At 31.9% G+C, this 12,805-nt stretch overlaps 1 protein-coding gene across 1 annotated transcript in view; it reads right to left on the bottom strand.

Annotated features, from left to right (window-relative positions):
* The window catches only part of mAChR-B (muscarinic acetylcholine receptor), a 58,573-nt gene that overhangs the window by 9,595 nt on the left and 36,173 nt on the right, over positions 1 to 12,805 (bottom strand). The window contains exons 3-4 of the mRNA XM_076621474.1: positions 731 to 930; positions 32 to 226 (exon numbers count right to left, since the gene is read on the bottom strand). Of these exons, the coding sequence (XP_076477589.1) occupies positions 32 to 226; positions 731 to 930 (395 nt within the window). The remainder of the gene's footprint in view (positions 1 to 31; positions 227 to 730; positions 931 to 12,805) is intronic.

Raw genomic sequence — 12,805 nt, 5'->3', positions numbered from 1 at the left:
GATAAAAAAATATAAAAACAGGAAAACTTACCAATAAGCATATCAGTAGCTGCTAATGAGGCAATGAAGTAGTTGCTCGGTTGTCTGATGGTCCTATCTACGATAAATGCCAGAAGGACGAGAATGTTACCGCCGACAGTTAACAGTATGCATAATGCGAGGGAGAAAGCAATCAGTATCGTCTGCCAAAGTTCGAAGGGCGGTAGAACAGGCGCAAAAGGTTCCGCTGTTTAATATATAGAATGTCTTTTCAGTAAAAAAGCGCTTCTCATTTCTGTTCAATTATAAATAAAAAGAAGTATTAATATTGGGTCCCTGCATGCTGTTATGTTTTAATCTTGTCACTATTTTATTCATTAAGTTGGAACCATCATTAATTAATTTTTTACCAAAGTTGATTTTGAAATAACATGTATATATATAAAGTGTAAGCACCAAACATAGTAGAGAATATTATTGTTTTCGAGTTAAAAAATTTCATGACTTATAACTAACCTATTTAAGTAATATGCTAATAGTAGTTAGTGTGTAATATGTTATAACGAATAGTAGATATATAATACACTCTAATATACTATAATATATTAATTAAATAATTAGATATATATATCATTAGAATTGTTTGTTAAAATTATTCATGACGACGTTTTAATGATAAAAAGCAATTTCGAGTAAATGTGGCTCACTAAGTATAAGTAATGGCATCGAGAAAAATTTAATTGTGTGTTACCAGTTGATAAGGTTGTTGCATTTCCTGTTATCGTTCCGTTGGTAATATTTGACGGAAACCAGTCTGACAGAAGTTCTACATATTCCCCGCTGCTCCAGCGCGGATCATCCGGGTCAGGCCAACTTCCATTTAGCTGCGAGCATTCCGTCAAAATCTGATTGTACATGCGACAAAGACGTTCCCGTTGCCTCTCCCGTTTCCTAAAAATTGTATTACAAATATTAGAGTATTCGTACTTAGACAAAATACTGAAGAAAAACACGTTAAGGATATTTTCATCAGAAATTTTTATTTTTAAAAACGCAAAGTTAAACTAATTGCTATTTTCTATTTCAGAAATTACATTTATTGTTATTTGATTTGAACTTATTCACTGTTACACAACAAAGTAATATTTTAGCTTGAAGAATTTAATTTTGGGGTAGATCAGAGTAAGTTGAGGCAGAAATTATTTAGACATTGGATGCGCATAGTTATTTTAGAACTTGCTGAAAATTTTAGTATGATAGACTATATATGTTGGAACATACGCATTAGTGGAAGTTATTTAATTGCTTCAATTTCCTCTTGTTGATTCTTGGAGTCTTCTGGAGACGTTATATGAAACTTTATACTCTGAATTAGTTTGACTTCATATCGCGTCGTTTGAAGATAAGCTGACTTCGTTTCCTTAATTCTTTACATAGATAGTATATACTTTACTTATCTCTATAGTTTTTGTTAATCAGAATATAACAATGATGACATCATACAAAGACAATTATTATATAAAATGCGCTATATACTAAGATTTCATCATTTATACTGTACTGAACCTTTTCAAATTCTGATACACAATTACTTCTATTAATAATCGGACAATCTTTAAAATGGAATAACCTTTTTAAAATTGAATCAAACGTCTTCAAATTTTTTTATTTTCTTTATCTTTTTTTTTTGAGAAGTTAGAAAAATTAGTTTGCTAGATGACGTGTAAAAAAAATTTAGGAAAAATTGAAATTGATCGAAATCGCGAAGAAAAAAGTAAAAGTAAAAATTTTCTACAAGCTTTTTTTATCTAGGTCTATAATGACAATTTAAACAACACATTTTGAGAATTTGCGCCAGTTACATATAGACGTACTGCTATGGGCGACAAACGGTGATAAATGGTGAAAATCGTGAAAACTGTGAATAGATGTAAAGACCTTTTTATGATCTTCATCCTTCGACGCCTGTCGTTTCTGCATCAATCGATTTTGATGAAATTTTCAGCATATACACAACTAATATAAACCTTTAAAATATGTTATTTGAATTTCCATTGCAAGCATAGATATAAAACAGACTCCCTTTGCCTGATTTATCAATCACACAGTAAAAACGTTAAAAAATATAATTAATATTAGAACTATCGACAGCAGTATGGAACTTGTACCAAAGAAATCAAACTGAAAAGTATAGAAAAGAAATACACGGCGCAAGAGACAGGACAAACTTTCATCCCCATATTTGACAAAAAGATCATTCAAACTTAAAAATGTATAGTCGCGAGTTTATGAAATTTTTACGAGAAATAGTTAAGATTATTTGATCAATTTTGATCGATCTGGTAAATTCTAGCGTTGACAGCCGTCGTTAATAACATATACAATATCGATCATCTCAAAGTATACTTCCTTATCTTGAAGAAAATTATTATTCCAAAACTATTATTCTGTGTTCATTTTCAAACAGAATATTAACAATATCTGTTCTAGATATAAGTTGGTGATTCAGTAATGTATTGGCAAAATCGTAGTGTGTCACGATTTGCTACAAAAGGCATTAGGAGGTATCATCGAATCATAAGGGCGTTACTTCTTTAGTAATGTTCGTTAGCATCGAAGAAAATGTGACAGCGATATTTCCTGATTTTAGCTAGTGACATGCACATGCCTCTTGCTCTCTATGAAACATTGCTGCAGTGGCAACACGAGAAGCAAGTCAAAGGCTGAATACACCGGGCACACAATGAGCTTGAAATAAGCATGAATGGAACCACATCCATTCCTCTCTCGCAGGTCCCTGTCGCCGCTAGGCAAGAAACGATGGGCTGCGCCTTAAAGAGGGTGACTCGTTTTTAAATAATTTAGCCAGTCGATTGTAACTGTTCCGGGTTAAACATACCTCTGTCTCTTGCATTTTCTAGCTTCACGTTTATGAAAGATCTGATTAACGTCGTTCATTCATGAGTTTAGCTTACAAAATATTCACTGCTTTTTCATACAGTTTTATATAGGTTTTTTTAATAAAATTAAAACCATCCAAAATTAAAATTAAAATGTGGATTAAGTGATATACTTGTAATTTAGAATCCACTGTAAATGGCTTATATACACACTGCCTGCAGTAAATATCAATTATTTTGCATTTACTGGGAGACTAGAAAATTCCTACTTTGCTTAGTACTTCATATTATAAAATAAGACTTGATACTATAAGAAGTTTGTAATAAGGCAATTAGAATATAAGTGCAGTTAAAAGCGTTTATACTGAATATCACAGTTGATGTATTAATTTTTATAGCTGGTAGTGTATTTGTAATACCATAATTATTTCTATTATTGTTACTAACATTGATGTAGTTAAAAAAGATGTTTTATAAGTTTGTAAATATTCAGCTAATTGCTATTTTTATATTTCATATTATCGTTTTGCATCCTGTAGTTCCTGGGATGTACTGCACACTTTTCGATAAAAAAAACCTTCTATCATATACAACTTTTTATTTTAATTACGTTTTTTAAGAAGAAGTGCAGCAATGTATAGGAGGAGAAACTTCCATGAAAGAAATACTAAAATACCAAAATATTTTAACTTCATGTGATTGTAAATATGAGTATAATGCGGTATTTAAATTTCATGAAAATGGTAATGAGGTATATGAGCTATAAACTCGCACTTCATAGAAGCGGGTAATTTTTTGTAAAACTGAAAAGGATGCGTTGCTTAAAAAACAGGTATGAAGAAATTTTACGTGAAATTTTCTTATTCCTACATCTATTAAATTTTAATAAATTCTACATCAATTTTATGAATACTAAACTTTTGTTCTACTATAATTAGAATTCTTTTTAAACAGATAAAATATAATTTTACATGGAAGTTCCTTTTAAGAATGCATATTCAGTGAAACGGTCTAGTGACTATAATATTTTTAAAATAAGAAAACCATAGATTAAGAGTAATATACTCAAGCAAACACGTTTCAAAGAATTCTTTTTACTGCTCTAATTTTTGCCAGAAACGATCCTGATAATAGTCCTTCATTATCGTTCTTCCCCTGAATAGTTAAAATAGTTTTTTTGAAATTTCAGACAATTAAATAGTTTATTTTATCTGAAAAATGGCTTATCGTATTTTGCGAATCAACAATCCCAATTCGTACCAGATCTTTTCAACGGTCTACTTCGTTACATTCAGTATAATAACTAATTTAATGATTAATTAAATTTTTGGAATTGTAAAATTATTGATAGAAGCAAGGCTTCAAATTTTACGCTTTCTTCCAGCCAGAAGTTAATCGAAGGGTTTACACGAATACAATTAACTCGAACGTCTTCGGTTTCGAATCAGATTTGCAAATCAATAAGATCGTTCTAAGATTATTAGAACAAGTTTCTGCGAACACAGACAATGAAGCCACGCGAATAAAAGATGAGAGAGATGAGATCCATTGTTTCAATGTTCTCGAGGGTAAATACTTGTCCTCGTTATAGCAGGCTTTCTCTTCAAGTTGCACCACCGTGAAATGATTCGTAAATACTTGTCCTCGTTATGGCGGCATTTCTTTTTTATGGCTCTGGCAAGTGAAATGATTCGTAAAGAGGAGCCAACTACCTGTAATTAACTATAACTTCGAGCGAACATCATACCGACAAAGAACAAATCTTCGTATCAGTACAGTACATGTATCAGGGCCTAAACATGTTAGATCAATACCCAATACCCGTGCCACATTAATTGTTATTTCACCACAAACATGTCTCAAAATTCATATTATAAACATAACTCGTAAGATTAAATACTAATATTAATATTTTAATACTAGATATTCAAAGATATCCCCATGAGGGAAGAATATTTAGAGACAAGAGATCAAATGGGAAAGTGTATTAGTAAAAAAGAGTAACAGAACAGTCTGATTCAGGATATTGAACGCTTTTTCTGCTAAAAAATTTTGCTGTGATTAATACTCCCCCAAAATATAAGTTATCCAATTTATCTAATAATATTACACTACCTTTTTATATATTTTATATTTCGATAGTTAAAATACAACAATTTGGCAAAATTCCAGAATAAAATTTTAGGTATACACATAAGCAGAATCTGATAACAGAAATTTATTCATCAATCTAATACTTCCTATTTGTCGTTAACTTAAAATATAAGCTTTCTAGTGAATATATGTTTCTTTTTTTTTTTTTAATGATACAATGAAAGTTAATCAAGAAAATTAGTTCACGATTTAAAATAACGAAGATTAAAGATACTGTAACTGTAAAGACAAGAGAGAGTATTTAAACGAGTTCGAAGAGGGAGCACGGGAGTATTGGTAAGAGCCGAATGTCGAGGAGGGTGGCTCGGGGTAAGAGGGCGCTTGCAGGATACTTTAGAAGAGGAAAGGGTGCTCGATGGGTTGCCGCAACTCGTGCATCGAAACAAGGGTAAAGTATCCGTTTTGTCTAATGAGTTGTAATGCCCGCTCATCAAGGTCATTCAACCGTGAGTCGAACAGCCAGAGACACCCTTGTCAGGGAGCACTCGCAACTTTTCAATCCACTTTATTTCGATATTCTTCGCAACGCTTGGTAACTATTCGAAAAATCATCCAACAATCACAATAGAAAAATTTCGCGATACAATGCTCATTACCTAGTAGTTAGCTAGTTCATTGGTAGTAAACAATCATCAAATTAATTGCTTAAAAGGAAACTATCCGTTAAACTCTTGTTGCATTAGATAATTGTTTTCTTATTCTTTATTAATTACGAGCGATTCGTAATTAAGATGTCGTGAAATTGCACAGGTGACCTAGATTGTAGGTCTGAGAAAAAATTTTCAAGTACACTTAGTTAAAGTCTGCAGTAGTCTTGGTTTCCGAAAGCGTCTGTAACGAAAACGCAAATGTGCTCCATAAAGGTAGGTAAAGATAAATAGGTTTCCCAAGAGCTTCGTTGTGAGTAAGAGATTTTAGAAAAACTTCATGTGGGATATTAGAATAGTAAAAAGCCACTATTATTTGTGATAATAATTATATTTTTCTTATAAATTCTATCGTCCATCATTTAAAAAAAATTTTTTGAGTGATATATTATGTCTTACTATTTCTGCTTCTATTGTAAATAATACCACAACTGTTTAGTAAATTTGATTTAGGATGACTGTATTATACAGTATCCCCATATATTAAGAATGTAGTAAGTGACTCGGGGTATAGTGTACTCGGTGTTATTCCCTTGGAGCAAAACAAAATTATATTTTAAAATTCCCATTCTTTCGGGACTAACAAGAAAACGCATGTGAAAATATTTACAGATACGTATATGGTAGTCCATTATCTCGCACATAACATCTAATGCCCAGCAACATTCATACAATGACTGAACACGTATAAAAGCACCATTATACTTTATCGTAGACTATACATTAAAAAGCTTGTACTCTTGCTTCTTCTACCCCTGTACGGTGTCCATTCGAGCTAAAGATGATAAATTTACTCTCGTAAAAATGACACTATTCTACTGCTTCATGTACATTCTTTTCTATTTTGTTGCAAATTCTTCCCTTTCCTTCTCATTTCATTAATTTATGATACTTCTTCTACGTGTTATTTTGTCATAATAGCTATTTTTTCGTAAGTGATTCCTAAAATAGTGGTTGAAATATTCAAATTTATATTGGCACTGAATTTTTCAATAATTTTGCACTTGATACTTGTCAATATTGAATTTCTTTTTGGCGAATAAGAATGACGAATGGTGAGTGTTTAAATGAATTTGGCGAATGTTTCCGTTTCTGAAATTATTTATTCCAGTATTTTGTGATTTGGATAAGTTAAGTATTTGTTGCATTTTATATTGTGATCTATTAACGATTCAATTTATCATTTTCTACCTCTCTTTTAATTACTTCATTACTCTTGCGCAAGAAAACGCGTGTTTCGCGAGATGTCAACTTACTTCGTACAACGAGTATACGTACTGCAGTCTTAAGGACTTTCAGAGACAGAGTCAACTGTCTTTTGGCTACATCGCACATTTAAAGAGGAGACTTGTCAAAAAGCACTTCTTCGTGGTTATTTCTATCAATTATGGAATTCTCTTAAACGTTTCCGTAATGTGCAAAACATTTGAGTTTTTTATATATTTTCATCATCTTAAACATTCATAGCAATATGTACGAATTATAAGTTGTACGAAATTTCTTCTGAAATTATTCGTTGTGTAAATACTTTTTAAACTGACTATAGGTATTTTCTTCGAGGACAGTTCAATAGTTCAACTGAATGACAGAGTATACATTTCTGCGTTGAGGGATTTACGCAAGAGTCTCTTTACCGAATGAACGATACTCAGGTGGCGGATATTCAGTTCCTCTTGAATACCTTTGGATGAAAGGAGAATTCAACGAGAGGAAGCTTGAGAAGCTAAATAGAGAGTAGGATGTGAGAAATGACTTTGAGCATATGAAAAATCTTTTTTTGATTAAAGAAGCGTGTGCACACTGAATGTTCTCGGTTATAAGCACGCTGATGCCTTTCGTTAAAATATTTTAATTAACTTGATTCGTTTTTGTCAAAAGTGCTTTAACCTGAATCATTCCATTCGTTCGTGAATTCCACGTATTCTGTCAAATATTATTTAATTTGCAAAGGTTTAGTTTAATGATATTCACGAAATTGTGGAATGATCTATATAGTAGTTGCTTTTGGACATGAGAATGAGTTTACGAAATTAACACAATTATAACTTTTTAGAAATAATAATTTTCCATTATTCCATTTAACTAAACTTTACAGTAATAATTAAAGTATTCAATTAAATGTTAAAATAAATACTTATATCGAGATTTTTTAGCTTTTGTAAGAATGATACTTCTTATAGTAACTTAAATGTACAATATACCTATGTATATAGATACGCTATTATATTTTAACATCTCTATATACTTTATAACATCTTCTGTTTATTTTTGAACTTCGTTGCATACATTTGTTTCGAGGAACATCTCCCCACTCCTCATTGTATATTCATTTTTTGTTTATTTTATACTCTCTAAAACGAACACTTAGAAAACTCTAATTATTCTTAAACAATAATTCTATTATCAAACTCATTTCCTTTCACGACATAAACAAGTCTCAAATTTTCACTTTCATATCATAAAACCTTATTCCGCAAACCAGATAACTTTCATTTCAGTTATCTGCCATTCGATTCACTTATAGAAAGCAGCTTTTCATCCCTTTAAAGCGAAGCATCTCGTATGGAATGAATGCACAACCTATCGAAATTTCAAGAACTTATAACGCGATCCACCATATTTAAAAGAGAGTTCTAGTTAAATTTCATTCACTTCAAGTACCTCGCTTCTTCATACCTGTTCCTTGACCTTTTCCTCTTCGAGAACTCTGCAAAATATAATTCGCATACATTTCCATTTAATTGAATTAAAAAGAAAAAAAGAAAAAAAAGGAGAAGAGAAAAATGACTGAAGGTGAATGAAGTTCATCGAAAGTTTTATTTATGTAAACAGGCGGCCCAAATACATGGACAGTAATCGACGCTGCTTTGCCGGTATGTTAGATTCACCCTTGTATATATGTGTGCCAAGAGGACGGTGAAGGGTAGCTGCTACGTAAGCCCTGTTAAGCAGAGGATCATCGCCGTGGAATGGCATGATCATACGGATAGACAGAGAGGAAAGGATGAGCGAGCAAGGCGAACCAATACGAAGATGGGGTGAGCGGGAAAGAGTTGAAACGAACGAGGAGGAAAAAAAATTGCGGGAAAGGGAGGGCAGCCAGAGGAATTTCAAACGTCGAGAGCAACTGCAACAAGTACCGAAGCAGACAGGCATCGTTCCAACATTATGTGAATGCTACTCGCAGTTTCGATTCGTCCCGCAATGAACCAAAACAACCGTTGCCATCGGCATTGTATCGAGTCGCAATGGATGACACGCCTTACAGCCATCAAAATGATGCGACATTGTCAGAATTTGCTGATTCCCCCCTGAGAGCTCGTGGAACACTTTCGCATGGTTTGACCGCTGTTCTTTATGTCACGATCCTCTATCGTAATCTTCTATTCGCTAAAAATTTGGACATTTTCTCTTCAATTCTTTTGATAAAGTATAACTTGTTATAAAATGAGTTATTTCAGGAATGGATCGACATTATTGGAATTTGTTGGTTCCACTCTGAGAATACGTAAAACACTTTCGCACGGTTTGACAGATTTTAATATCCCTCCAGTCACGATCACACGTTATTCAACTAAATAAACTTTAAAAATTGAACATACATTCCTAATTTGTTTCTTATTACCATAATATGGGAATTATATGGCTCATGATACATCATGTGTACATATGAGTAACATATGGATATTAGTCAATGTGGTCTATTCTTCTGTCTCGACCAACAAACCATGAACGAGAACAAAGGCGTGTAGGAGGATCTCTTGTGCATACCACTGAGTTAAAATCTATACATAGTATATAAAGCATCTCGAAAAGGAACTGATTAGAAATTGATAATACCGTGATTACTTGTGATTTTAATTCTGAAATAGTTGGTGACTAATTAAGCTCTTCGTTCATTGTTTTGATTTGATTCGAGAATGATTCTCACATTACTCGATCTTAATTGTAAAATGAATCGTGGTGATCGACGCTTAATTAATTGAAAATCGGATGACAATGAATAATTTCGTATTAAACGCATCTAATTTAAGAGGAGGAAGTAATAATCCGAAAAACTAATGGTAGAAGAAACAATGGGATATATGTGAAAAAGTCAGAAATTAATTGAGATTATATTTTTATGATTTAACACATTTTGTTTTTAATATACTCGTATCAAAATTAAAATTATAATCTCTAAAAATTATAATCACTATTACGATACTAAAATATTTTCCATCGTTTTAATTAGATTACTTCTTCATTTCTACATAAGTCTTTAAAGATGATTTGAAAATGATTTTGCAATATCTATATTCTTCAGTATCTTCAATGTTAATTGTTGCTACTCACCAGTGGTACTGAAAAACTAGAACAAACTAGGATTACTAGAAGAGATGACGGCCTACACGAGTATTATTTGCATGAAACCGAGCTTAAACTGTAGGAGTTGATGAATACGAACGAATCCCAGAATGTTAGCAGATGGCTCGCCATTGTTATAAAAAATGTTTTAAAATTTTTATATCCTCCATATATTAGGAGGCAATAAAGGATACGAACAGTACAATAATTGTAGCTTAAACGTTCCGAATTGTTAATCAGAAATATTACATACGTTCGACGTTTTTAAAATTTCTACTTTTATAGACACAGTTAAATATAAAATTAATTTTATATTGTTACAATATAACTAATAATTGTTAGGATTTTTTAACCTTTTACTTAGCCAACAAAAGACTAAAATATGAAGAATTCTCAAAAAACTTTTTTTTCAATAAAAGATCGAGGTTACTTGCATTTTCACATCTACAGGAATGAAATGATGTAAGCTAAAAATTTATGAGATTTATAGGATTCGAGACGTTCTCAATGTCGAAGGTTCAATTTACGGTCTCCTCAAGTGGTTATGGAAAATCGATTGTTGTCGGAAAATCGAGGTGTGCATCGTGCTGTTAAGTCATAAAAAATCTAGTAATATCTCGCACAAGATATAAGATAACGCTCGATAAAAATTGATCCTCTCTTAACTATATTTTTTCTATTTAGGCAAAGATACAATTCGCTAAATCTTAAATTCAAATCTGCAAAAAGTATCACATGTATGTTCCATTAAAGTGTGAATTATTTATTATTTTTTAACTTAAAAGGACTTAAAACTTTTTCGTATATGTATATTTATTAACAAGTAAGGATTTACTTATCTATTGAATAATCAGCTCCATTATATTATGACGCATAATATTATGATTCAATATATCTGGGTAGTGTGACAGAACAGTGTACCTGTTCAGCGAGATGGCAGTGATTTACCAAAGGACTTGGGAAAACCATGACGAATTGTTACATCACACCATCCCCATTTCACAATACTTCCTCACGACCCCCTCAAGGGAAACCTTATTTTTATTTTCTTCTTTCGCAACTGGATGCAGTCTTTGAAAAGGTGCTTGTTCCCTGTCTCGCCATGCACGAAATACATAACCCATAGCTGCAGGGGTGATATCAGCTCCGCTGTTTCTTCTTCGGTGGTACACAGCTTTCCGTGACATCGTTTCCTTAAATTCCGCGATACACCCCTTCAGAGAAATAGGCCGTTATCGCAAAAAAGTCTTTCCGGGAAGTTCGGATCGGTAGGCGTAGAAACTTATGTCGTGCATGAATCAAATCACGTTTTCTCATTTTAGTCAATGGATAGATATTTGCGTTAAGGAATTTTACTATCGACGATATTATATTATCGAATGCAATATTGGTATGTACGTCTCCTTTTTGGTTTCATTCTTTTATCCTTTTCAGGAAATTCATACTCGATACCTTCCTTTCACTTTATAAATAATTTATCTTTCTATGAAGATATATTTTTTAATTGGTTTTTGTCTTTACATCAATTATACTGATGTTATAGATGTATTATAATTATTGTACTGATAATATGAAGGGAGGAGTACGCTACAGGAAATTAGATTTTGTTATAGAATATCGAATTATTCTCTTATGAGAGGAAATATTTTTAACATTTCATTTAAAGTTTCTTTGATGTTGAATCTACGCGACTGTGTATGATTAATAAGATAAATATAATACATTTTTCATTTCATTCTGCTTTTCCATCAAATATTTTAGAACATAATGGTACTAGATTGCAACAGTAACAAGGATATTTTGTTTCTTTACATTGCTCGTTCTTCTTATTTATTACAGAACGTTTTGTTAAGTGGTAGGCATTTGTACAGGAAAGCGGCACGATCTTAAACAGGTTGATCGTTTTTCGCCTGATTTCTCTCCTTAATAGTAAATATTTCCTCCGGGGTAAAATATCTGTTCTATGAATCAGACGACGATTTTTCTATTTAAACAATACTTTCATTTTTACTTAAACGAATATTACAATAAAATGAAATATCGTAATGTCAATAGGATGTATAAAATATTACATACATAATTTCCTAATTGTATGTATAAACCTATAGCTATGTAAATTTTGATCAATATAATGTACCTTTGTAACTATCTACATCTCTCTACATCAACGTCTACATGGATATCTATTATGATGTAAAATAGTATTAGGCCTCTGTATACGTATGTATATTGTCCCGTAATCGATTTTAGTACACTTCATTAAACAAGGACTACATATAGTACTGAGAATTAATATTAGGACACTCCAAAGCGTCAAATAAACAACTTCGAATTAGGAGATATCTCATGCAACCCCTGATGGATAAAATCAGTACACGAAACATTTCGTTCATGGATAAGTTTAATCGAAGCTCAATTTTTTTTTATATTTTATAGTCATAAATATGTTGTTTCAATCCTACCGTCTTCTTCTAATTTTGGTAATTTATTGGCGCTATTACAGTGATACTGATAATGTGGAAAATCATTCTTCGTATTGTTTTTATAAATAAAAAATAAAGTAAGGAAACTACGATATAAACCAATTTATCTTTATTTATCTTTATCTCTTCAAAACGAAATCCTACATTTTAAAAAGTATCAATACACCATGAAATTGAGCTAGATTTACTGGTTGATTACATCATAAAAATCCTCAGGGCGAGAAGTATTAGATCTTTTACCTTTAAAAGATCTACACTGTGACTTAAGAGGATTAAAATGTCATAATCAAAGGAT

The sequence above is a fragment of the Bombus vancouverensis genome, chromosome 9 (genome assembly GCF_051014615.1).
Source record: "Bombus vancouverensis nearcticus chromosome 9, iyBomVanc1_principal, whole genome shotgun sequence".
Classification (NCBI taxonomy): Eukaryota; Metazoa; Arthropoda; class Insecta; order Hymenoptera; family Apidae; genus Bombus; species Bombus vancouverensis.
Note: the sequence above shows the minus strand (reverse complement) of the source record. Positions and strands in the feature narration are given on the sequence as shown.